The sequence below is a fragment of the Barbus barbus genome (genome assembly GCF_936440315.1).
Source record: "Barbus barbus genome assembly, chromosome: 35".
NCBI classification, from domain to species: domain Eukaryota; kingdom Metazoa; phylum Chordata; class Actinopteri; order Cypriniformes; family Cyprinidae; genus Barbus; species Barbus barbus.
In genome coordinates, this window is record NC_136763.1 from 7,437,764 (window position 1) to 7,465,018 (window position 27,255).

General features: G+C 39.8%; 1 protein-coding gene across 1 annotated transcript in view; it reads right to left on the reverse strand.

Moving 5' to 3' along the window:
* Positions 1–26,171, reverse strand: part of LOC306854925 (contactin-associated protein-like 5) — a gene marked incomplete at both ends in the record, with an annotated part of 74,530 nt that extends 48,359 nt beyond the window's left edge. The window contains 3 exons of the mRNA XM_079393246.1: positions 7,819–8,012; positions 11,733–11,843; positions 26,102–26,171. Coding sequence (XP_079249372.1) covers positions 7,819–8,012; positions 11,733–11,843; positions 26,102–26,171 — 375 coding nt within the window. The remainder of the gene's footprint in view (positions 1–7,818; positions 8,013–11,732; positions 11,844–26,101) is intronic.
* Between the last annotated feature and the right edge of the window lie 1,084 nt (positions 26,172–27,255).

Here is a 27,255-nt window from a genome sequence, read left to right on the forward strand (position 1 = left end):
CTCCCCTCTTTATAGAGGGTCACCTATGAGCATGCTGCTCCCTCCAGAGGATTTGGAGAAACGGAGTTTGCAAATCCATGTTATGGTAAGTGCGCACGCTAGTCTCTGTGCACTTTCTGAAAGCCACGCTGTGGTAAGATCGCACACCAAGTGTTTTGCGGTCTTTTCTAAAATCCTGTATGGTATGGGTTACGCGCTGAGGCTTCGTACCCATTCTTTGAATCGGTCAGGCCCCGGTTCTCACCTTGGGTCCCACTCTACTTATGTATGTGCTGAGTATCCTCTCATGCTGAGAGTTGAGTGCTCCGCTCTCCAGAGCTCTGCCTTGGTAGAGCTAGCATTGCTCCCCTCACTATAGAGGGTCGCCTATGAGCATGCTGCTCCCTCACGAGCTCTCCTTGTTGGTCGAGCTGGCATTGCTCCCCTCTCTATAGAGGGTCACCTATGAGCATGCCGCTCCCTTTGAGCGTCTGAGTTTCCTCTCATGCTGAGAGTTGAGTTCTCCGCTCTCCAGAGCTCTTTCTTGGTAGAGCTAGCATTGCTCCCCTCATTTTAGAGGGTCACCTATGAGCATGCTGCTCCCTCACGAGCTCTCCTGGTTGGTCGAGCTGGCATTGCTCCCCTCGTTATAGAGGGTCACCTATGAGCATGCCGCTCCCTTTTTTGAGCGTCTGAGTTTCCTCTCATGCTGAGAGTTGAGTTATCCGCTCTCCAGAGCTCTGCCTTGGTAGAGCTAGCATTGCTCCTCTCACTATAGAGGGTCACCTTTTGAGCATGCTGCTCTCTCCAGAGCATTTGGAAAGAACGATGTTTACAAATCCATGTTATGGTAAGTGTGCACGCTAGTCTTTGTGCATTTTCTGAAAGCCACGCTGTGGTAAGATCGCACACCGAGTGTTTTGTGGTCTTTTCTAAAATCCTGTATGGTATGGGTTACGCGCTGCGGCTTCGTACCCATTCTTTGAGTCGGTTAGGCCCATTTTCACCTTGGGCCCTACTCTACCTGTGTATCCCCAGTGATACTACTTGAACAGGGGCTACTACTAAGGATCTGTTGATACAGTTCCTTCAGCTAGCTCTTGTAGGAGCAAGCAGTAGCCCTGGGTGACAGACCAGGCTTAGTTACTATCCTAAGCGCTTGGTCGTATCCCCTTAAAGGAATCCCTTTTCTGATTCCAAGCCTTGAGCTCTACCCTGGGTCCAGGAGGTCCGGCCTCTATCATGTGAGTTCCGGGGTATGCAACTCAGGCCTTTGGCCGAAGGGGATAAGGTCACTGACAGCCGTCAATTCATCCCAGGGACAACTCCCTTATTCTTTTTGGTAGAGTTGGTTCTTAGTGCTCGCCTTTGTGGAATGGCATGCACTCCCCTCAGCATGGCGGCGTTGGTATATCGTTCCCCATAGCGACCTCTAGAGGACGCAGTTCGAAGTTCCCTTGAAAGGGAACGTCTCAGGTTACGTATGTAACCATGGTTCCCTGAGAGGGAACGAGACACTGCGTCCTCTAGACTTCAGGCCATGCTTCGGATGCCGCTTCAGACGAAGAAGTGGATGATGCTTTCTCCCGCCGCCCTCTTATACTGTGGTCGCGCCGGGAGTGACGTCATAGGCTGTCGCTGGCCAAAATTTGGTGTTTTTGTATATATGCTTCAGACACGGGTCACGTAGATGGAGTTCCCCATAGCGACCTCTAGAGGACGCAGTGTCTCGTTCCCTCTCAGGGAACCATGGTTACATAAGTAACCTGAAACGTTTTCACTGCTCTAGCTCTTTTCTTAAAACTACTTCACTAATTTGTGAAGCTCAATTATTTTTTGCTACACATCAGAAATATATTCTTTGGTTTTTCTCATTGCGATGGATAATTAAATTAGGCTCAAAATTATGAATTCATTGAATGTGAATGTACTTTAAATATGAACTATTTTACTCATAAAAATTACTCATAATTTTACTCATAAGGGGTGCCGATAATTGTGTCCAACGTGTATTTGAGAAAGACATTTATTTCATAATGATATTTTCCCCCATTTTAAATTCTTATGCAATGAAAGGTTAGATTTTTGTGAATTTTTTAAATAAAAGATCAAAAGGATTAACAATGCAGATTAATTTTCACAGCCGCCTTTGATCATATTTACCAAGGGTGATGATATTTTTGACCATGGCTGTATATACCGAGTGTTAATTTTTATAAAGTACTAAAAATGACAAAAGTTACTAAACCTAAACTAAATTTAAAATGAAAAATGAAAATAAGAGAAATAAAAGCTTATTCAATATGGTAGTAAATACTATAATGGTATATAAATAATTAGTGCTCATATCACGGTATTTTTTAAAAATTATACCGCTTTCACGGTATATGACAGTGTAATTTCTTATTTTATTTTATGCATGACAGGGCATTTTCTACTGATTGAGAGAGGAAATACTGCAGTAGATTGACTTAGAATGCCCTATTTTACTGTCATTATGAGTGAATATTGTACAAATATTGAATAATAATTCCACACTAAATAATGACTAAACACAACCCATTAATACATGTTAACCAGGAGTCACTCTCACTTTGCTCCTTAAATCCTGATTTACAATTGCAACATCGTCTGATAAAATCAACATGAATCTACACTAAAGAGCGGCTGTGCAGTTTTGGCTATATTATTTTTTTGTCTCATGCAGTGCACTGCTTGTGTCTGAGTAACAAACTACGTGCATATTAACAGACAAACTATGTTCAAATTTATAATTCCAAACAGTCAGTAAAGTGACAGGTGCATGCTGTTTTGTTCTATTGACGAGTCGGCTGCAGTACGGCCAGCTGAAAGCAATGATTCTCTGCCACTCACTGAACAGAACAGACACAGAGAGAAGCGATACTGCGGCGGGGAAGTTAGACCTCGTGCTCGCGGAGCAGCACTGGCGAAATTTTCCAACTGAACGATAGCTAAGGTTTATCCAAAAAGTCACTAGGCTTGTCATTATGTACCTACCTTTTATGGAAAAAAAAGCCACTTTTCTGAAATTGACTAAATCTATTGCTAAAGTCGTGCTCGTGTGGCAGCGGGCAGTGATTTGTGGATAAGTTCTTTTGTGTCTTAACCAGGGTGCGAACTACGGAGGAGCTAGGGGGAGCTCGACTCCCCTTAATAAGACATGGGCTCCCATGAAAACGTGATTTGTAAAATTCTGGGGGGTCTGAAAAAATAATGACAATGTGTTATTTTGACGTGCAATTTCAGTTTTGAGTAATGTGATCATCGTGGATTATTATGTGTAAAATTGCAAAAATATAATTCATTCATGCATGACGGTGATTTAAACCTAAGTCTCTTCAGTAAAGATAACTATACATGCAATTCTTGTCATGAGCATCAAGGTGTGGGGGTGCTGCGGTGCAAATTCATTCCACTCATGTTTAGATTCAAGATTCAAGATTCAAGAGTTTTATTTGTCACATACACAATTATACAGAGTATAACCAGCAGTGAAATGTAGGTCAGGTCCGCTCCAAGGACAATGCAATTATAAAGTATACAAATATTAAGAGAAGAAAAGTAGAAAAAAATAAAATAAAATAAAAGAATAAAATAAAAAGATAGATAAAAAATATAAATATAAATGTGCAGGTCAGTATGTTGTTGACTTAAATAGTACTAAGAGGAATGTGCAAAATAATGTGCAAAAAAGTTGTACAGGGTATATAATAGCAGCAATATGAGGTAGAGAAAAATTATGAATAGCTTATTGATATGGTGATATTTACATGGAGTCAAGTGATGTTATGACACAGAGTTAGAGTTTAGGAGCCTGATGGCCTGGGGGAAGAAGCTCCTCCTAAGTCTCTCAGTTTTTGCCATCAGGCTACGGAAGCGCTTACCAGATGGAAGCAAAGTGAATATCTGGTTACCAGGGTGATTTGAGTCCTTGATGATTTTGACAGCTCTATTTTTGCAGTGTTTGAGGTAGATGTCCTGCAGAGAGGGGAGAGCAGACCCTGAGATGCGCTCAGCTAAGCGCACAACTCTCTGTAGTGCTTTGCAGTCCTGATTGGAGCTGTTTCCATACCACACTGAGATGTACTGAGTCAATACACTTTCTATGGTCCCTGAATAGAAAGTTTTCAGGATTGCTGGTGAGACCCTGAATTTCCTCAGCTGTCGCAGATGGTACAGTCTTTGCCTGGCTTTCTTAACCTGTGTTTGGATGTGTGTAGTCCAAGTCAGGTTCTCGGAGATGTTTACACCGAGGTACTTGAAGCTGCTCACCCTCTCCACAGGGGTCCCACTGATCATAAGAGGAGTGTAGGGCTGCTGCTGTCTCTTCCTAAAGTCCATGATCAGCTCTTTAGTTTTGCTCACATTCAGAGAGAGACAGTTGTCCTGGCACCATGATGTGAGTCTCTCTACCTCGTCCAAGTATGCGGTCTCATCGTTGTTGGAGATGAGGCCCAGAACCACAGTATCATCAGCGAATTTGACAATAGATGTGGAGCTGTGAGAGGACACGCAGTCATGCGTGTAGAGAGAGTAGAGCAGGGGACTCAGGACACAGCCCTGTGGGGCTCCTATGTTCAGAGTGATGGAGTTTGAGGTGAACTGGCCAACTTTCACCACTTGAGGTCTGCCGGTGAGGAAGTCTTGAATCCAGTCACAGAGTGAGGAGTTTAGGCCGAGGTCTGTGAGTTTAGATGCCAGCTTGATGGGGACTATAGTGTTGAAAGCTGAGCTATAGTCAATGAATAGCAGCCTTACATAATTTCCATTGTTGCTATCCAAGTGTGTGAGGGAAGAGTGGAGAACGTGAGAAATGGCATCGTCCGTGGATCTGTTTGGGCGATAGGCAAACTGAAGAGGGTCCAGAGTATCAGGGATGGAGGAGCAAATGTGGCTCTTTACAAGTCTCTCAAAAACCTTCATGACTATAGATGTGAGGGCAACTGGGCGATAGTCATTCAGGCAAGAGGGTTTATTGTTCTTTGGCACAGGGATAATGATGGATTTTTTGTATGAGGTGGGAACCACAGCGGTAGCAAGGGACTCATTAAAGATAGAAGTGAGCAAACCAGCGAGCTGATCGGCGCAGGACCTCAGAACATGGCCGGTTATCCCATCAGGTCCGGCTGCTTTCCTGACGTTCACTTTCTTTAGCGCCCTCCGAACCTCATCCTCCGACACGGTGATTACAGGATCATCGCTGCTCTGCCTGTTGCTTCCAGACACGCTGGTCGGCAGAAACGCGCCGCCGCCGTTGCCATCGAAGCGGCCGTAGAAGATGTTTAACTCGTCGGCCAGCAACGGATCTGCTCTCACCTCCGCGGAGGATTTGTTTCCGAAGTCACAGATGGTCCTCAGTCCCTGCCACATCCGTCGAGAGTCGTTGAGCTGGAAATGAGACTCAATTCTCTCTCTGTATCTGTGTTTGGCGGCTCTTACTGCGCGTCGGAGAGCATAGCACGATGCTTTGTACTCGCTCGTATTCCCAGACAGAAGAGCCTCATTGTAAGCGGCGGTGCGTGTGTTAACCGCGGCACGGATTGTTCTGTCCACCCACGGTTTCTGATTGGAGAATGTCCTTATCGTTATTGTTTCTGTAGCTTGCTCGGTTAGCGTGTTTACGAAGCTTAATGCTACATCCGTGAACTCGCTGACGTCAGAAGAACTCGCCCGGAACATGTCCCAGTCGACGTCATCAAGCGCCGCCTGCAGCATAGTCTCTGAGTGGGAGGACCAGCGCGTCACTACTCTCTGCACCGGAGGTTCCTGAACGAGCCTTTGTTTGTATCTCGGTGTTAGAAAGATGGCGGCATGGTCCGATTTGCCAAAAGCCGGTAGTGAGCGGGCTTTGTAGGCATCCTTGAACTGAGTGTAGCAATGATCCAGTGTGTTTGGTCCTCTAGTTGGACAGGATACATGTTGATAAAAGTTCGGCATGACCTGTCTGAGGTTGGCTTTGTTAAAGTCCCCCGCGATGATGAAGGCAGCGTCAGGATGTTTGTTAATGTGGCCGCTGAGCACATCGTGAAGCTTAGACAAAGCCAAGCCAGTGTCCGCCTGTGGTGGAATGTACACAGCAGTAACAATGATCGATGAAAACTCCCGGGGCAGATAAAATGGGCGGCAGATAATGGAAAGATGCTCCAGATGAGGCGAGCAGGAACGCGACAGAATGGGAGATATTCCTGGGGTCACACCATTTCTTGTTGATCATGAAACATACTCCTCCACCCCTGGATTTACCGGCCTCTGCTGTTCTGTCCGTCCGAAAGACAGAGAAGTTATCACTCGGCATTACAGCAGTGTCCGGGACCGAGGACGAAAGCCACGTTTCTGACAAACAAAGGATGTTACAGTCCCTAATGTCCCGTTGGAAACTAATCCTGGCTCTAAGATCGTCCATCTTATTCTCCAAGGATTGGACATTAGCGAGGAGAATGCTTGGGAGAGGAGGACTGTGAGCCCTTTTCCTGAGTCTGACTCGAATTCCAGCGCGCTTCCCGCGGTGTTTCTTGATCCGTCGCCTCGGGGGGTTATTGTTCGTCTCTGCGTTCCGAAGAATCTCCAGAGGCCACGCAGGATTCGTGGATAAAGTGTCCTGAAACAGGTTGGTGTAGCGGTTTCCAATGTCCAAAAGTGTTTCTATGTTGTAGGTGATCAGTGCCGACGTGAGATGTGTAAAAAGAGAAAGTAAAACTAAGTAAAAAAGAAAGTAGAAGCAAATTCTCAGTGGAGCGACCCTAACGGCGTCCGAACACAGCGGCGCCATCTTGGTATGTACGTTAACTCAAAGATTCGCAGAAAAAATATAAACGTTGGATTCAACATTGGGCGTAGATCTGCGCACGCAGTCCTTGAAATCCATTCTGCAGTTAGCATCATATCGCATCATATAGCCACCATGAACACAAGGCAGTTTAATGGCACGACCGATTCACCTGCTGCAAGCCCTGTTAGCACACCTCCCGCCAGGATGACAATGTCATGTAATGACAAGTAAGTCATTGTAAGTCCACGCGCAAGTGCACGAACAACCCCCAGTAACAAAAGGTGGGCTCCCCCAAAGATCACAGTATAGTTTGAACACTGGTCGTAACATTCTACTAGCTCTACAGCTTCAGTTTTGGAACTTCGGAATAATTCAGAACAATGTCTATCAATCTTCACAGTCACACTTAGTAACACATGCAGCTGTGTCCTCGCCACAGTGTAGTAGTGAAAAGGGAACAGTGTCGCGTTCCGAACATTGTTTAAGCAACATACACTGTGCTATTGCGCTATTTAAAAAATTCATATATAACAAAAATAAAAACCGTTATACCGGTATTCGTTAACCGGTATTCGGTATAAACCAGTACCGCCCATCACAATAAATAATACTAAATCAGTGAAGACACTTTCTGTAGCTTTGGATACAAAGAATATCCTACATATGGTCTCCTCTCAGAGTCCAGCATTTTTTGTTTCTTCCTAATCAGTAACATCACTGTACAAACATAAATGGGGCCTGACCCAGTCTCAGCAGTGAATTTTGATGTCCTGCAGGTTGGCACTGAGTGTACTAAAACAGTTGTCAGTTTTCATATATAAAATGAAACCATTAATAGCATTCTCTGCAGTGCCAATTGGACAATTTAGAGTTACTACAGGCCCTGTTACAGCAGAGTTTATGTGTGTGTGTGAGGATTTATCTGTCAGTCATGGTAGCAATGATTTTATTTCTCACTCTTTATCATTTGTGTCCTATAATTTAAGCAATGCCTAATAATATCTAGGCATACTCAAGATGCATATGTTCTGGAAATTAGCTAGACTCACCCATATCACGTCCTCTTGTCTATATGGTCTCCAGGTTCTTCCAGAGTCACTGTACTGCAGCTGGTAGCGAGTGACCCAGTCAGAGCTTCCCCACCGACCCTGGGTCGCAATGGATGTGACCTTCAACCTGTCCCGTAGGTCCAGCTGTAGCCAAGGTTGTTGGTCTTTTCCATTTGGAGACCATCCCCCACCACCTAAAGGCACAGATGAAGAGCCAGTGCCTTAAAAATATTGAGGAATGAAACAGAATTGGGGCGTAACTCTGCCCATGATTCAAGCACTCACTAAGATTTCATACTCTTGTTCATCATGCTGACAGGACTGAAGCTTAGTGGTCAGAGGTAAAAATGAATTAAATTTGTTCCAGCAGTTTTGAGGCTCAGCCTCTCTCTTTTTGAGATAGAAATCGCTAGTTCATCCCTGGAGGACAGCAGACAGACCCCAGCGCAGTATAATATTACAGAGGTTAAAAAACGCAATTTGAAAATTACACAGCATATTTCTAAACTTGTATGTCTTATTGTAGTTTTTCCTGCATCGATTGTTCAGAAAGGAGACACTCACACAAAACAACTTCACAGAATTCTTGGAAATATTTGTCCACCCACGCAGATGTACTGAGTACCCACCTCCTTTTCTTTTTGATTTTACCAGAATTCAGTAAATGGTACCTGCATGAAGGATTATGCTGGCAGACAAGACAATCTATAAATCGAGCAAGTGGTACATTAAAGGAGCTGTGTTTGATTTCTGCAGGTCCCATGATAGCAAAGAAATTACATGTACCTTGGAACAACGATAAAGAACACTGCCCACGTTTTCTAATGCACAATTTGCTTTTGGTTTCTAAAATAACTTCTGGAACAAATCTAGAACATCTTTCAGACACTGTAGCCACTGAATCTGCCAAAGAAATGGGCTCAACTTATTTGTGCAATATGTTTTTTTCTACAATAATTATATAATTATTGTTTTAACGGCATGTGAGCTTCCACTGCGTGATGTAACCTATTTTAGTACTGCTAGAATTCCGACGGAATTCAAGATACAGGGACATTTTCAGTTTTGTCTTATGCTTATATCAAATTATATAGTTAAGTAATAATCACACAAGTAAAAGTGCTGTTTTTCACAAATATCAGCACGACTGTGAAATGTCATAAGTCATTGTTTATTATACTACTTCATAAAATCAGTACAAGTTGACATTTTGATTTACAAATTAGACACAATAATTTCAGTATTGTCTGTTTTCCCTTTACATTGCCAAACAAATATTTCCAAATGGAACCATAGTGCCTTGAGTAACACATGGTGCAAGGGTAAACTGAGGGTAAAAAATTATTCATATCTAAATTATGACAGTTTCTCATGAAAAAAACATAGTAGGATTATAAATGCACCTTAGAAAATATAAAATAATTATTATTGTTTCATTAAAAAAATGACTTCATAGCATTACTTATGCAATTGTAAAAGCAGTGTAAATGCTTGTAAGCAACTCCGAACTGCATAAAACTGTCTGTTCTAAAAGCTACTACAGATGCCGTTTTTATGCCACTTGTGCAGTGCAAAGAAGGATTTAGGTTGAAACAGATTTAATTTAACTGGTAACAGTGCCTTATTACTCTAGGCAAGGATTAAGCTATTGGCATAAAGTATAATGCATACATCTGTAAGTTTCTAACAATTGGCATTATAAAGGTAAAAATATTGCCTCATAGCGGAAAAGTTCTTGAAATATCATATAGTTATCGAACAAAATCCAAGAAAATATAGAGAGGTCAATATCACATGCACTCCTAGCTCAAGTTAAAGCTGCTTTTCGAGAGGACATCAAGCTGGGGTGGAAAAAGGAAACCCTCAAGGTCAGGTGTGACAGGGTTGCCTCGGGGCAAGTCCGAACAAGATGGTCAGATAATAAATGCTTCATCAGTGCTGTTCAGTGACTGGTACATATCATCTGTGAAGATTTTCGCAAAAGGTCAGGATGAACACTCTGAGCTCATTACATTCCAGTGCAGCCTTCATGAGGAGGAAGATAATACATTCTTATACAGCATGTGCATCCAGAAAATGTATTTTAGCCAGAGCAATTTATTTAATTTATTAAATAATTTACAAACTGACACAAATAATAAGCACAGACATAAATTACAACTTACAGATCCTGTATTCCAATGACCATCAGAGGCAGATAATGAATAGATGGGTAGATCAAACGATAACAACATTTGGTGTCTGTACACGTTTGGATCAGGCTGGCAGTGACTGGGAACGAACTGCCTATCTGTGTCTCAGAGCAAAAGGAAACCTCCTGCTGTTTCTAAGGAAGAGGCATGATGAGAAAAATAAATGCCTTGGGGGCGACAGGGAGAAGCTGACATATCATAGCCCCGCTTATGACCACTGGAAGACACCGTTGATCCAAAAAGTTACAAATCCATTTGTGAGTGCCACCAAGCATCATAAGGTCATTTTTGGAGTGTGTTTGGGCCATGAGGTCAAGCACCTTACAGTGCACAAAACAAAGCTCTCAGAGGGCCTCGGCGTAAGTTGGTATTTATGACATGTCTATGCTTAACTGCTTAATTGGCTGGGGAGCTTTCTCAAGTGCTTCTACAGACTGTAATCAGCTGCTGATTGTAAGGTTGGATTAATCAAACTGCTCTCCACCTCCCTGAAGTAAAAACCACAACACGTTTGCTTAGTCATAATTTATACAGTCCTCTTGTTTTACCCCGTGCTTTGCCAAAGCTCAGTCTGGCACAATAGTTCGAGAGTGAGTGTTTCAGGGTCATTAAGCAAATCAAGAGCAGCCATTATACTCCTCCTGGATTTGATTCCTGATGGTTTTTGTGGCTGCTGTTGTTCAGGAAACATGCATTCACTGGCATTTCTGATTTAAACAGATTCAACCAAAAATAATAGTAATAATAAATGTCATAATTTACTCACATTTACTCAGTCTTTCTTCTGTAAAATGCAAAATACATTTTGAAGAATGTTGGTATTGTAACAAAAAGTTTTTGTACACAATGTACTTGTATTGTATGGATAAAAAAATAAAAAATAATATATATATATATATAAAATAACAGGCATCTTTCAGAATATCATCTTTTATGATCCACAGTAGAAAGAAAAGGTCATACATTTTTGGAATGACACAAGGGTGAACAAATATTCATTTTGAGTACATTTACCTTTTACCGTTCATGTTAGGACAATATCTTAGTGTAAAACTTCTCATTCAAAAAACTATGACCATGGCTGCGTTTATTGGTGGCAGTGATTTTTACTATCTGCTTAGGATTACAATGTTTTTGGCAGCCCTTGAAAAGCTTTTGGATGGAAATCTGCAAACACTGAATGAGAATTTGTAAACATGGATTTGAATATTAACTGACACCAAGCATTAATAGAGCAAAAAAAAAAAAAAAAAAACTCCCTTGACAAATGACATTTCATTACTAAAACTTCTGAACTTTTTTAAAATTCCTTTACCTTCCTTCAAGTCTGAATTTACATTTTGAATGGTTGTTGCATATTGTCATTAGAGATCTATGTTTGTCTTGTCTTGTCACACTTGAGAAATGACTTTTAAAATCTTAAAATGTTGCTTCAGGCACAGCTAATCACCAGAGCTTTTCACATCAGTACTGCTCATGGACACCAGCAGACTGTTCCATTCCCTTCAACGAAAGTATACAGTTTTCTAATACTTTTTTGCAGTGTTTGTGGAAGTTAAATCACATTATGTTAGGTATTCATAAAAAAGCTTTACATCAACACTTTCTTCTGACAAGGACAAATTTCCCTTCTGCTTAATTCTCTAGTCACATAAACACAGACAACTGTGGATGTTATTTGGTACAAACAAGGCAGGAGAACAACGAGACAGGAGCACATACCTTCTCTTCTGTTGAGTTTAGCATAGTGTGGTGACCTTCTGTCAGAGAATTTTGATGAGTTCTGGAAGGAAGATGGGGGTAGTGTCGTCACCAGTGGCTCTTCACAGTAATCTGGATAAAAAATATAATGAAAACTTACATTACAACCAAAAACCTTTAGTTGTTCATTTGAAATATAAAAGAGCTAATAAAATGAACTTTTAAAAGTATTAAGCAAAAACCTATTTTTTCAGTGGGGAAGTCGTGGCCTAATGGTTAGAGAGTCGGACTTGTAATCGAAAGGTTGCGAGTTCGAGCCCCCGGCCGGCAGGAATTGTAGGTGGGGGGAGGGAATGTCCAGCGCTCTCTCCACCCTCAATACCACGACTGAGGTGCCCTTGAGCAAGGCACCGAACCCCCAATTGCTCCCCGGGCGCCGCAGCATGGCTGCCCACTGCTCCGGGTGTGTGTTCACGGTGTGTGTGTGTGTGTGTGCATTTGTTCACTACTCACTGCTGTGTGTGTGCACTTGGATGGGTTAAACGCAGAGCACCAATTTCGAGTATGGGTCACCATACTTGACAATACGTCACGACTTTACTTTATTTTTATAGGGAACATTTTTCAATATTCTACTATCACACTGAACTGACCGACAGTTTCAGTGATTATAAAAGGAGTGCTCTTTACTTGCTTATTGTGTAATTCCATCGCAATTGGAAGAACGTTTTGATTTTACGTTTACATTTATTCATTTAGCTGACGCTTTCATCCAAAGCGACTTACAATTGCTATATATGTCAGAGGTCGCACGCCTCTGGAGCAACTAGGGGTTAAGTGTCTTGCTCAGGGACACATTGGTGTCTCACAGTGGATTCGAACCCGGGTCTCTCACACCAAAGGCATGCGTCTTATCCACTGCGCCATCACCACCCTTGAGACTTTTTTTTCTTGAGACTTTTGTGACTTTTCCTAACTTTCCATTTTTCTAAACTTTTCCATTTGACAAAAAGTGTCAAGATTTGACACTTGGCCCGCGAGTATCTGTTTTGAGCTCGAACTGCGCATATTGCTTCGAGCTGATAAATGGTCCATGCAGCACAACTCAAACGAATAGTGTGGTTTCGTTCCTCTTTCACTTCGTTTGATGCTTCTCAACAGAAATGGCAGAACTTATCAGATGGACAACGTGGTGATCACACTAGTGCGACCTCTAAAAAAAATGTAGTCGCACTGGCAAGAAAAATGATGACAAAATGCAACCATTTGATTGCAGCCTTGCAGTGTTTATTCAATCTTTTATAAATATTAGAACATGATTTTTATTTTACTATACGATTATATTAAAATATCTCATTGCATATAATAAATATTATGTTTTTTGTTTGTTTGTTTTGCCAGATACAGTTTACTAAAAAGATAATTTCAGCTCATTAATGGGGTTCAAATCTGAAACAAAACAATTCTCTTTTAATTGCAGTGGCGGAGTCTCATATTGCAGGGTGTAATGTAAAGACATCTGCTCTCTGCAAAGACGGCCAGTTTGTGAGAGTTAATTAAAGTCTTGAGTCTTGCAAGCTGTCACATGTAGCCTGCCTTTCATCCGCCTGCATTGTGAGTGCCAGTCTGTCACTGACCTCAGTCTGTTTTTAATGAATTAATTTCACTGTTTGAAAATGTCTGGATTGTCAGGAATTTTATCATCCTTCAAGATCTTGAATTTCATAATAGGATTCAAAACCAAAGCTGGGAAAAGTGCGGTTCAAATGTGAGAATTTTTGAAATCGGTACATTATGTGACAGTACCAGCTGAATCAGACAGTTCATTGAAATCTTGTCAGTTTATTACAGCAGTGGTGATTTTAGTCTTTTGATTTTTTATTTTTTACTCAGTGTGGTTGGCAAGAATACCCATTTGCTAAAGGTCAAGGCCCTTTTCAGTTGGGATGAAAGAGACTGAAAAAGCATTTCAATGGCCATCAGTTGTAAAGCGAGGAATGTACAACCAATTACAAACTGCTTTTCATATATCACCCATGTAAAGACATTATACAGATAACGACCATGCAACCAACCATCGAGCACACAACTGCTTTTATATGGACAAAGACTAAATGCCATGAAGGCCATGTGAGACCGCACCTGATGTAAGAATACTGTAAATTTAAGGTAAATAACATGATGTAATTTGCTTTTCTTGCATCCTTCAATGGCCTTTTCCATGGAAACTCACAGATCAAAAGAACTCTAATGATCTGCTGCTCGACAGCCCAAACACATTAGTCTCGAGCCTCCAAAATATGCATGTATCGTCAGAATAACAAAACAATGAACAGCAGGTTAGGGAGCCATTAGTTGTGTCCAGGGAGCATTTTAAAGCTCTCTATTGTTTCAGCAGCGTAAGCACTTTGCAGCACTCTCCATGGACCAGGGTAAAAATATATCCTTATTTAGAGGGCCTTTGCGTTTGTGACAACATTTTGCCTGACAATCACTCATTTGACATTGAATTGTCTACTCCCCGTTTTGACGTTCCCTATGGCCATTTCTCCATCTTTTTTGTTCTCTCCTCCTCAGTCTCGCCCATCTTTCTGTTCACCCACTCTTCAATTTCTGTTTTCCCTCCTCCTCGTTCTCCATCGCACACATAAGCACTCCCACTTTCTCTTCAATTTAATGAGAAAAGAGAGAAGTCTCACCATTGTGAAGGGGCTCACATGCGTTATTGTCACCATAAGGGAGCTATAATCTGAGTCAGCAGTGCTCTCCGCTGCATCAGAGAGAACAGCTGCAGCATCGTCCTTTCACTCTCAGCTAAGCAAATGACACACAGCAGCCCCCTCAGATTTACTCCCACTGTAATAAGTAGCATTTTATGAAAGTTCACGGAAGAAAGTGATGAAATGTCCTACTTAATGTTCTGCAAAGTTCATCTGAGTTTGATTTGTTTGCACTGAAAATACAACCTCAGGGATTACAAATGATATACCTGACGTTTATGTGACACCCTCAAGGGTATGACATCATTTGATGGGTACAACAAAAATATTTCATGTCTGAATTCACAAGAAGGACCTTATAAATTTCACTGAAGTGCATATTTCTGAACTTTTGCATGTTCTGAAAGTAATCAAGACCTTTCTGCGTGGTAAAATTAATAAACAGGCACTGTCGACTCCAGCGATATTTCTAACAGGATTTTTTCATTAAATAAAGTTAATTTCCCAATGGAGTGTCTAGACCCAAAGATGTTACGGATGATAAGGGCACACAAAATTGGACGAATGTTTAATTACCATAAACACAGACTAGGGATGGACATATTCAGACTAATAATCCCACTCAAGATTTAGAAACATTACATGTGGAAGCAACAAACAAACAAGGGCTAAGAATAGGACATGATACACTGTGAAACTGATCCTGCTAGCTTTCTTCAGTTGCTTGTTGACCCATTTTGAGAGAAACTGACAATCACTACAAAAGCTGAGAGAGTGAATTTGTATTGAAATTGAATACATATTTTTACAGATCCAGCCATATACATTTTTTATTTTACATTAACCTCATTCAAGCAACCCATTTAAAACTAAATAATTGGCTTTAGATTTCAAAACATGGCTGATATCTCTAGAGGTATTAATGAGTACTGTTTTCTTGCAGTTTTTTATAATTGACTAATCACTATGACTATTCCTGTAAATACTTTTCTTCCAAGAAAGCTATCAAATACAGCTATTAGAGCACGCATAAACCCAGCAGAAAAAAATAAAAATAAAAAATTCTATTTTTTGTACCATTTCATCAATACGAACCTATTCATAGGCACTGTATTGACAGATAACTTCAGAGCAAGCGTGGGCAGGATCTGCCATTGGCTGGTGTAAAATCTATTTTCTAAGTGCATGTTATTGATCTTATTCGAAACAATTCTTCTAAGCAAATGTTTAATTTTTTAAAAATGTGACCCTGTAACTCTTAATCAAAACATAACTTGATATTTCAGTGAAACAACAAACTTCAAAAGATCTGTTGCTACTTCAAGTGTATTTGACTTGGGTTGGAGCTGAAATTTACAGCACGGCAGATGTCCAGGAATAGGCCAAATAATGATAACCCATCTAACTTATAAATATCCTCTACGGTCATTACAGGCAATTTAATAACTAAGAATTCAGTGGATTTTATCTGTGATGTCAATTCATGCAGTTAACTACTTGAAAAGAACAATGAAATATTATTCTTCAAAAACAATGTTGTAAGTCCACCATTGATGGTGATTTCATAAGTACCCTCAGCTGGACCCCTGGCCAATCAAAATGTGTGCTTTTATCTTTGATAAAAAATGGTTTATGGCCCTCCATAGTTAAAACAACAAAAGCACCTCTCTTCAAGCCTCTTCATCTACAGCAGGAGCATCTCATTGACCTTTCAGAATTTTTTAAAAATCACCACATCACCACAATTTCAAATCGTTCTCACTCCCTTTTGGCCATACACGCACGCAGACACACTCACATCCGAACATAACGATGACAGAGACACAGAGCCTGTCAAGTGTTTGCCTAGCAACAGGGACATAATTATATTTTTCCAACATGAAATAACCCTTGAGCAGCAGCATTTTGTAGTAGCTGAATGACAGACATTATGTGGAATTTTTGGCCTAAGAAAGGTGGGCCTGAGTCAGTGACGTTTCAGGCAGGTCCGTGTCTCTGAAGGACTCTTCAATCTGAGCTGCCTGAGAGTGCATTCACATGGTCATTGTTCAAAAGGTCAGACATTATTACTGTGCTACCTCACTGTGACATGGGCAAGAGTGCTTTAATCATGTGGTCACAGGGACATAGAGAAGAGAGAAAGACAGCGGGAATGGCAGAGATAAATGAGAGGAAAAATTTAAGGGAATGCTGGTAATAAGGATGTTAAGAAACGAGCACGAAGAAAGGATAGGCAAAGGAACTTGGGAAAGCTTGCTTGACGCCATTGGAACATGGAGGTGTAATCACTGGCATGCATGCAATAAGAGAGGAGTGAGAAGAATATTATGCATATAATTTTATTTTGTTGTTTATTTTAGAGATGCTGAAGTCAATCATATCTGCATCAATTTTTCAGCAACCCTCCTTTGTAATCACACAGACTGTTTTATTGAATTATAAAGCTGTTTGGGAATCCAAATGCTCCAAAAGTGGGACGAAACTGCACTACTAGTTGAATCGTGCAGCGTGAATCACTGGAGAGCGGATCTGTTTACTTGCGTGGCCCACTGAACAGTGCAAAGATCCATTCCATTTACTTGCGCAACCTACAGACAGTGCAAACCAGAAAATAATCTGCACTTTACTATAACTGGAATGCTCTACAGGAGCTGCGCAGTCCTACTCACACCCACAGCAGTGCAGCGGCAATGATGCATTTCGGTCTGTGGTTTTGATGTTTTTTTGTTTTTGTTTTTGTTTTTTTTTTGCACAAAAAAAATTAAATAAAACCATAATACTTCTACATATCATTGTATTATTACAGCGGTTTTTAAGCAAAACATTTCCCATTAAGGAGTAAGTTTCAAATTATAAAAATGGCTTAAATAGCTTAATTTTTGGTTGTCAAAAAAATAGTCGAACATATTCATAGTAGATTTTATGCATTTATTGAAAAACACTTTGGAACCAGTCAGTCAAAATAAACAGCAAAAATGGCTCAGAGATGTTTTGTGAAAAACTTTTGTCATTTTGTGCAATGGTGTGCAAAATTGTACCTATACTTTTTGGGTCAACTGCATATTGTATTACAGTCTATATTATAAAATACAGTTAATTCAGAGGCTGACATGGCACTTCATGTAAAAAAGGCTGCCGACCCCTGTGTAGAGGAATCATGGGACAGCTTTTAACAACTGTAAACAAGGCTGGATAGAGTGAAAGATTAAAAAAGGTAGGAAATGATTATGATCATCACTGAGAGGACAGGATGTGCTAAACACCCCGAGCATCCAGGTCTAATGAACGTACATCACATCAGAGAGTTGTTTAGCCCGCACTGCTCTAAGCTATTTATAGCTAGCGGGATCGATCACCCATCTGATGGGCCGCCACGATAGCGCTGATTAAGGTGGGAGATTAATGGCAGATTAACGGGTTTCCTCAGTGTTTCCGCCAGGCGTTGTTTAAATCATCTCCCAGCAGAATGACAGCAGTACTTGCAGTGTAAATAGGAGCTTGGATAAGATTGCCTGACAAATAACTCAGTTTGGCCCTTGAGCTTTAGTTATCTGATGTATGATATAATTTTATAAGATTCGAACCACAGGAAAGGAATCTGAAATCTCTTTCCAAAAATGGCTAGAGGGTTTTGGGCAAAGGTCCATGAACGATTTCAAGATTTTAACACTTTTAATGTCTCACTAGTTCGATCTAATGGTCCGGCAATGAGACAAATGGATTTTTAAAAGGACATAATTGAGAGACCATATTTCATGTGGTCTCTCAATTAATGTCAATAAAAATGCATACGAATTATAATCAAATTTGAAAAATGCTGTTTAAAGAAGTTTTACATGGAATTAAGCATGTCGCACCACATGACAGTTCAAACAGCCTTTTTATGACAACAGACCCTAATGGTATAATGGCAGTTTTTTTATTTGATTTTAACATAATAGTTAATTATTTATTTAATGACATCATTGTTAAAAACATTATTTGCATGTGCATTTATTTTTTATTTTTTTATGAGATGTGTCATTTGGCAGGCGCTCTATTTGTTTGCATTCATCCGATGCTGAGCCGTGGCCTTAATTTCCCCTCATCAAAACTCGGGAGGATTTTGTTTGTCCTTCACTTTGCTTTAATCTCTGTAAATCCCTGCCTGCCTTCTTTGATCTTCATTTGTGTGTGAGTGGGATGGTCCTCTCGATATTTGTGTGTGACTGGGAGGGCCCTTTCGCCAAACTCCCCCACCCGACCGGATCCTTAGAATAACTCATCTATCATGTCTCTCTAAGAATACAAAGAAAGACTGAAAGCAGAAAGAGACTATAGGATGATAACCTCATAGCTAAACCTCATGCAGCTCAGCAGGGCTTAACAGTGTAAGTTTTTCACTAGCATTTGGGACCAAAAATAGATGTGTGTGAACTTTAAAAGGCATTTAGGAGCACATTTGAGGATAAAAAAAAGTCCATGCAGATGCATAAAAAGTCTAAGAAATCAACTTGGCTATGGCAACGAACAACCAGGGTATGGCTGGGAAGGCAAGAGTACGGCAACTGCTGTTGTTTGTTCTATGAGCTTTCAGTTTCAGAGCAGTTCACAATGAATGAATATGTATGCAAATAGATTGCTCATGATCTACAGATGATGACTTATGACAAAGTTTACTTCATAGTATTTACATTGTTACACAGTATGAGATTATAATATTTAATCTACCTCATATTTCTGAATGAGCAGCCAGCAATAGTAAAGCTTGAAGTGAAGTGAAGTGAAGTGACATTCAGCCAAGTATGGTGACCCATACTCGGAATTCGTGCTCTGCATTTAACCCATCCAACGTGCACACACACAGCAGTGAACACACACACACCATGAACACACACCCGGAGCAGTGGGCAGCTATTTATGCTGCGGCGCCCGGGGAGCAGTTGGGGGTTCGGTGCCTTGCTCAAGGGCACCGAAGTCGTGGTATTGAGGGTGGAGAGAGCGCTGTACATTCACTCCCTCCACCTACAATTCCTGCCGGCTGGAGACTCGAACCCGCAACCTTCGGATTACAAGTCGACTCTCTAACCATTAGGCCACGACTTCCCCGTTTCAAAATAATGAGTCCTTGTGTATTTCGGGTTTGTTATTACTCGTATCTTGGTAACTGTATCTGGCATTTAGTGTAAATTTAGTGAAGAAAATGTTAATTTAGAAATTGCGAGTAAATTTCACAAACAATTACAAAGAAATGGCAAGCAACGCATTGAATTAAACATGAAATTTAGTAGAAAAACTCAAATAGGATTTTCTTGTAAAACATACTCCAAAAATCTTTGATTTATTTAAAACCTTGAAAAATAATTCTTTACGGTGTAACTTCTGTCTGGGCTGCCCGTCCCATATAGGAAGAATAGATTTAAGATTAGAAGTTTAAAGTAGGTTAAGTTTCTAAAGTTTAAAGTAGTTATTACAGATAACTAAATAATTATCAAATTCAGTTTGAAGCAGAAATACAGAAATATATATTTTTTCCAACAAAGGTAAACAAAATGTCCTTAAAATCAAACATTTAATTTACCTAATATAATTAAGAACTGCACAGGCCCAGCAATATGCTAAATTAGAAAGCATGTTAAAAATTTTTAAGAATTTCTGAGATGTATCCAAACAGAGTGAACATTCTAAAACAGAAGCGGTGCTAAAAAAATTACATAAGAGCATCTAACAACCTTCAAGAATCCACCCACTGAATAACAATTAACACGAGCAATTCCCTGAGACAATATATGACACCAAACACATCTCTTTATGCAGAAGCTTGTTTACTGATCCTCTAAGTTCACAAACACTCTGTGGCTATTAGGACAACCCAGACTATATGTAGCACTGACATTATTGACAGTGAAGAGCAATTTAAGTGACTGTGAAGGTAATGGAGTTTATTTAGAAAACTAAAGATTCTTGTATTTGTCTTAGGTGTTTGTAGAAAATAAATAACATATAATATGCATACACTGCCAATTTATGAGCAAATAGTGAGCTGTTTATGCTGACTCTATTCACAAAATATAGGCCATGAAATGCATGCACACACAAATTGTTTTCACATTCAAATGCGTGTTTACCTGATGATCTAATTATACAAATTTAATTTTCGGTCGCCCTCTCTCTTATCCATAAGTGCATTATTGGGCGTCAAAGTTTCAGAAAATTCAGAGACAAAATTTTGAGTAATCCTGACATTTTAACAGAATAAGGCAAGCCTGTCAGCTGTGGTTTCTGGGCTGAGCTACTTCCTCTGAAATCAGGAGGTAATCCAGCCATCAAGCAGGAGGGAGCCCTACTTAGCATGCCTGCCTTACATACTGTATGATGTATGCTTAAATCTTAATATATGGAGGCTGGGCTCTACACATTTTTAATGATGCATACTGTCCTGGCATGAGATGAGTTTGTACTAGTGATGATAACTAGTGCAGATTAGTCATTATTAGTCATTAGTCTTATTAAATTGTAATTTTTTTTCAACGTTGTAAATAACTATTTTTATAATTATTAATGTTTTACAAGAAAAAGCTATTTCAGTCTTTCTACTTTTAAATTTTCATGTTTAATTCAATGGGTTACTTGTCATGTTTCAGTGTATTTGTAACACCTCCGAATTAGGCTAAAACATAATGCATAATTAATAATACTAATACTTTTCACAAGAAATAAAAAACGTAAAGATGAGGTCAGTAAGGATACAGTCAAATTAAAGTCATTGCATTCAATTTTTCTGACATGAAATACATCCTGAGTTTCACAGTAATTTCTTGTGGATTTGAGCAACGTCTGGGCCGTCCTGCAGACGACACTGACTGAACCCGCCGCTTTAGGGCCAGCAGAAAACAATCACACTGATCTCTTGGCAAGCTGAATTTTGATTATTTCAGACATCAGTGCCACTCACAAACAAATGAATTCTTACACAAGGCATTTTGTGAATATTTATGCCCGTCTGCTGCTGGCATTTCAAACCTGCTTTGGATTTGTGTGGTTCATTTAATTTACATTTAACATTCATGCTTAACGTAAAGTACATAGCGATTGCGCCTTTCTTAATTCATCTGCTCTGCTCTGACTTGAGTTGAAAGCCTGTTCTGGAGCTTTTCATAGATAGGCACTCCTGCACACCAGCACATAGAGTTGAATCTGCTGGAGGATAAAATATAGGCCCTGGAATTAAGGGTGAAAGCCATTTTTTAAATTAATACCTTATGGAGGATTAGGTGAGTATAACCTCTGTTCTGTCCCAAAGGAATCACAGCTGCCTGTGTCTGTGTGCATGTTCATTTTATAGCATATGTTCATATAGATTACGTTCAAGTTTTACTGAGTGAGAAACCACTCCAAACAATTCAGTGCATTAGTGAACTGTCCAAATGACGTTTTCCTGAAAAGACCTGACTCAAAAGAGTGATTCATGAATCAGGCATCACTGGGGTTGTATTCACAATTCATCTTATGAATACAATTCTAATAAACAAAGACATTTTTTTCTTACTTAATAAAAAAGTCTGGTCCAATTCTAAACTGCTGAGAGAAAAACACGACTTGATCACTTGAATACTGTCAGAAAAATGTAATGCTGTAGAGTTTGTCAGCTCTGCCCCGCTACTAATCAATAAAATAGCTTCACTGCTGAAAAGCTACATGATTTAAAATCTAGCTTCAGTATTTGGAGTAATGCCCAAAACTGATTATAAATATAGCAATATGTCCCTCCAGCATTTCATGAATGTGGTGAAAACTAACTGAAAGCAGCTCCATAAATAAACACCCACAAGACGCACGTAACACTCAGCAGAAAAGACTGTAAACATGACTCAGAAGCACACAGACAGAGCATAATTCAGGCAGACTTGACTGCCTAAATTCCTTAATCTACATCAACAGCTGGAATCCTATGTAAGCATGTTTCTGTTTCTTAAAGAATTGTGTGTGTGTGTGTGCATGTTTATGTGGTTTATGAGGACACAAATTTGTATAATGACATGGGTATGACAGAGGTATTACAATATGAAGGTGGTTTATGAGGACACTATGTCCCCGTAATTCAAAAGGCTTAAAAAACATACTAAATGGTGTTTTTTGAAAATCTAAAAATGCACAGTCACCTGTGAGGGCTAAGTTTAGGTGTAGGGTTGGCGTAGGGCAATAGCACACACAGTTTGTTCAGTATAAAAACCATTACGCCTATGGAGAGTCCCCATAAACCACAAAAACCAACATGTGTGTGTGTGTGTGTGTACAATACGGAAGCACTTTCTGTGCAGGCAAATAAACAATTCTGCTGCTCTACCAGTGTAATGATATCACGCATGTGCCTGAAATACATGTAAACCCCTGGCAAATGCAAAGAAACCGCACTACCATACAATTGACTGCAATTTGCTTTTCTGTGGTATGATGCCAGAATGACGTTGTCACATTACAAATTGAAAGTGCTTGTATATAATTGCTGCTTCATTTACCGAAAGCTGAAAGGGTGTAAAAATAACTAAAACCCATTTCTGCCTGCCATTTTGTCTAAAGTTTTGTTAAAAGCATTCTCCAAGTATAGTCAGCTACGTTTACTCTAGCGGTTTGTCTGATTCTTCATATAGCCCTGATCTCACAGATACTGTCTATTTCAGATCACTTTTTCCAAAGCGTAACTTATTTTCTCCTGGCAAGAGTCCACGAGTTCAATCACTCACACACCTGTTCGTGGGCGCTGAAGTCTGTGAGAGACCGATTGAAAACCGCAGAGGGCTTTTGTTCTCAGCAGGGAGCGAGTTAAACACCACTTCTGTCTTTCAGAAGCTGCAGTACCTCTGCTTGACATGGGCGGTACTGATTGCACGCAGACTGCAGCCTTCCACATTCCTCCATCAAAACACTCACAACCTCATCACTCTCACGCACTACTCTTACTGCACACTAAACATCACACCAATCACACTTGTACACTTGACTTTAAAAGTATTGTGGTTTTTATTTGTGTTGCCTTTAGCTTGATCACTTAGCAGTTTTGCAGCGGTCTATGGCAATGTTCCATTAAAAACTGCTTTGGAACCAAATTTATTGTGAAAGCGCAACACAAATAAATTTGAAATACAGGGGTTGGACAGAATAATGTGAACAACTGCAAAATAGGCAATACTTCTTTATTAAGGTATTCTACCAGCATCTGCCTTTGATACAGCTTCCAACCTTCTTATAATAGATTCATACAACTTGTCGTCTATCAGAGCATCTGCCAGTTCTTGAAGAAGGGAATCGGCTTCTCACTCCTCTCTCCAAAACTGCTCACAGTGGTTTGATCATTTTCAAGTTTAGATGAACAAAGTTCATTTTGGTGCTCCAACTGTCCAGGTTTTATGATCATGACATATTTTCTCCATTTTAGCATTGCTGTCTTTGATTGTTAGCAGTTGCAGCTCTTTCATAGATGGCAGCTTTCTGAAGTTCTCTGTGGTCATTTCCGTGGTAGATACTGAGGTTTGCTGTTACTTTGTAGCAGCAGTTCTGTTGTTTGGACAGAATCCTTCCTGGATCCTATCATTCACTTTCAGTTTTTGCCCACCATTCTTCTTCGCTAATGAAGCCTTGCCAAGCTTTGTGTACACAAAATCGTAAAAACTGTTGTTCTTAAAACACCAAACAATTGGGCTGCTAAGGTTACAAATACTCCTGCTAAATTGGCTCCCATAATTTACCATTTTTTGAAGTCTGACAAATCACCCATTTTACCTGAACCCTGCTAAACACAACTTGTCCACCACTTATATCAGGGCTCAACAATAAGTATCGAGTCCTCATTAAAGTTGATAATTTTTCATCCTTTTTTTTAAGCCTTGTCAATTTAAACATTCAAGCAATTTTAATTCATTCAAGTGCATAAAGTTGCAAAATAATTTAATTCAGCACTTGCGCACTGTCTACAGTCTGCACAGCATGCACATAGAGAGAGTACAAGATAACATGGTTCAAAAACTATGAAAACTATATTAATATCTAATATTTTGTAGCAGGGCCGGTGAAAATTTTGGCAGGGCAAGCAAAATTTGAACCATATATATTTTAACTGTTGCCTAAACAAACAATACCAACCCTAACAATGGGGTTCGCATTGTTTACATTATTTTATCCAACCCCTATACATCTAACAGTACACTACAGTATCTTTGATATATATATGTACACATACACACACACACACACACACACATGGTACAATGACAATTTATACAAATATCTTGCCTTACTCACACACTATAAATGGGCCTATTCATTAAAATATTTCCAGAAGCTTAAGAAAGCAGCCCCATAAAATAAAAATAATTGGTTGTACTTGGAATGAAGAAAGTTTGAAAATCTCTGCATTAGTGCACTCTAAAACTCTCTCTCAAATTTCCAGGCTACAGCAACCTTCAAAACACTCACACACTAACCAAGCACACTTAATGCTCTATGGCACCTTCAACGGTCTTTCAGTGTACCCCAAAACATGTGTTGGTTTCCCTACTGTATATTAGTGAGGACTCATAGACTATGAGTCTCATAGACTCCATAGAGGTTTTCATGTGGAGGGGAAGTTATTTGCTAAACCTAAACATACCCAAGCCTAACCCTCAATCAAACCTATATGAATATTAGTAGGTTTAAACCAAAATATATTTGCCTTTCCAAGTGAGGAAAATCTAAAAAAATACCCAGTTAGTTTTGACAGGTTTCTACAACAAACAAACAAACCCTCATAAGCAAAACCTGTGCACACACATCTTGTAATATAGTTTTTGCTAGTTTTCCCTAGTGTAGGTGATTTCAGGTTTAACAATTTTCGAGAGGACGTAGTCAACACCTGACCCACTCACTGCATCCTATCTTGCAAGTATCTGAGGAAGATCACAGCAGATCTTCACAGGCATTGCCAGCCCTTCACAGGCATTGCCCCCCCCCCCCACTACTCAGATGAAATTAAATGGTAAATGAGAGCGTGAAACTCAGCGCGTGAAAGAAGTGTCTTTCTGCTCGCGCACGCCTTGATATGTGCGCGCGCGAGATAGAGCGATTAAATATGAAAGACATTTATTCATTTATTTTTGTCAAAAGAGTAGTTTTCTTTCTTTTCTCTTTTGACGTGATCATTTCTGTATCTTTATTGAATAACCGACTCTTAACTCTCCAGAGGGTTGACGACATTTCTGTGTGAGCATAGACCAGTTGTGATAACATATATGGCCTTAAACACACCCCACATTTAAAGTTAGCATATATATTTTTGTGTATACAATTTTACACAGTTTAAGCGAAGATGGGAATTTTAACTGCAGATTTCAGTGAAGGCATTTAAAGCGTGATTTCAAACAATGTCGAGTCACTTCAAAAAGCCACAATGGTCTTAGAGAAGTTATCTAATGCTATACAAAACTCATAATCATAATACATAACAGACACAATGAATGTTAATTTCATTAATACTTAATAAATAAACAACACTGCAATTTTCGTATAGGCTACCTTACAAGCTGCTTTTTAATTCAGTGAGCAGCCTGACTGGATTTCTTCAGGTCTCTCATGTTTGTACGTTTTTAGATTATGTTTAATACAACGACATATTGTTTCTCAGTTGTATTTGACAGAATAAATCGATGGACTTACAGTTACTCGCCGAAGTTAACGCGCTTAACGTCGTGAGGAGAAGAATTCCAATGCCGTTGTGGAATCTCATATTGGGAAAAGTACTCTGCTCCACACTTATGAGGTACTTCCGACCGTTAAAACCGTTAGGGAAAAAGCCTCAAGTCTCGTGAAGGTAGCACCTGGATTCCCGCCACAATGAGGTGCAACCACGAATGTGCGCGCGCCTCCCGCCGTTTCCTCAGATCCCTCTGAAGGACTGATCCAACACTCGCGCTCTCTCTGTTTGGTGCTTGCTCTCTCTCTCTCTCTCTCTCTCTCTCTCTCAGTCACTCGTTTTTTGAATACTATGTGGTTGAGGATACAAGTTGCGCGCTCTCGATTTCAGGACCACGGAGAGCTCCACAAAGGAAAGATACTATCTAGCTGAGCTCATGTCTTTCTTTCTTTCTTATTAGGTTAGTTAACCTAAATCAGAGTTTTTCAAAACAAGGAGTCTTAAGAATAGTATAGGATATAGGAATTTTGTTGAAATGTTTAGAGAGAAAAAAAAGAAAAGTGTTGGAACTTTTGACATTTAATTCTACTTTATACAGACTGGTGATTGATTACAATTATTTTATTCTAACTGTTATTTTTCACCTATGATTCTCATATGTGATAGCCTATGGCTTTTATATTTTAGGATGATCAACCCTTTGTGAGGGTTCACTTTCCTAAAATATAAAAGCCATAGGCTATCATATATGTTATCAGGTCTATCATTATAATTTGGGCCATCGAATTTTGAAAAAAATCTGTCATAAAAAAGCGTGCCTAATGTGGATTTAGGTAGCATGCCTCCTAATGAAACCCAAATAAAAGTGTTATCTTCTTTCACTGTACCTGAATGCACGTATAGTTCCCCACTATATAAATTGCAAAAAGAACAACTTCAAAGTACTAGGATGTCCAAAAAATGCTAAATTTATAAAATAGGATACCTGTATGACATAGTACAGGGGCCTCCAACCCTGCTCCTGGAGAGCTACAGTCCTGCAGATTTCAATGGCAGAGAACTATAGTGTCCAGGAAAAAACAAGTTCTGTTCAGTTAGTTTTACTGAATGTGAGAGATACGGCGTGGTATTTTGAAGCATCGACAACAGCAATCTTATGTTGTGAACTCAAGCCCTA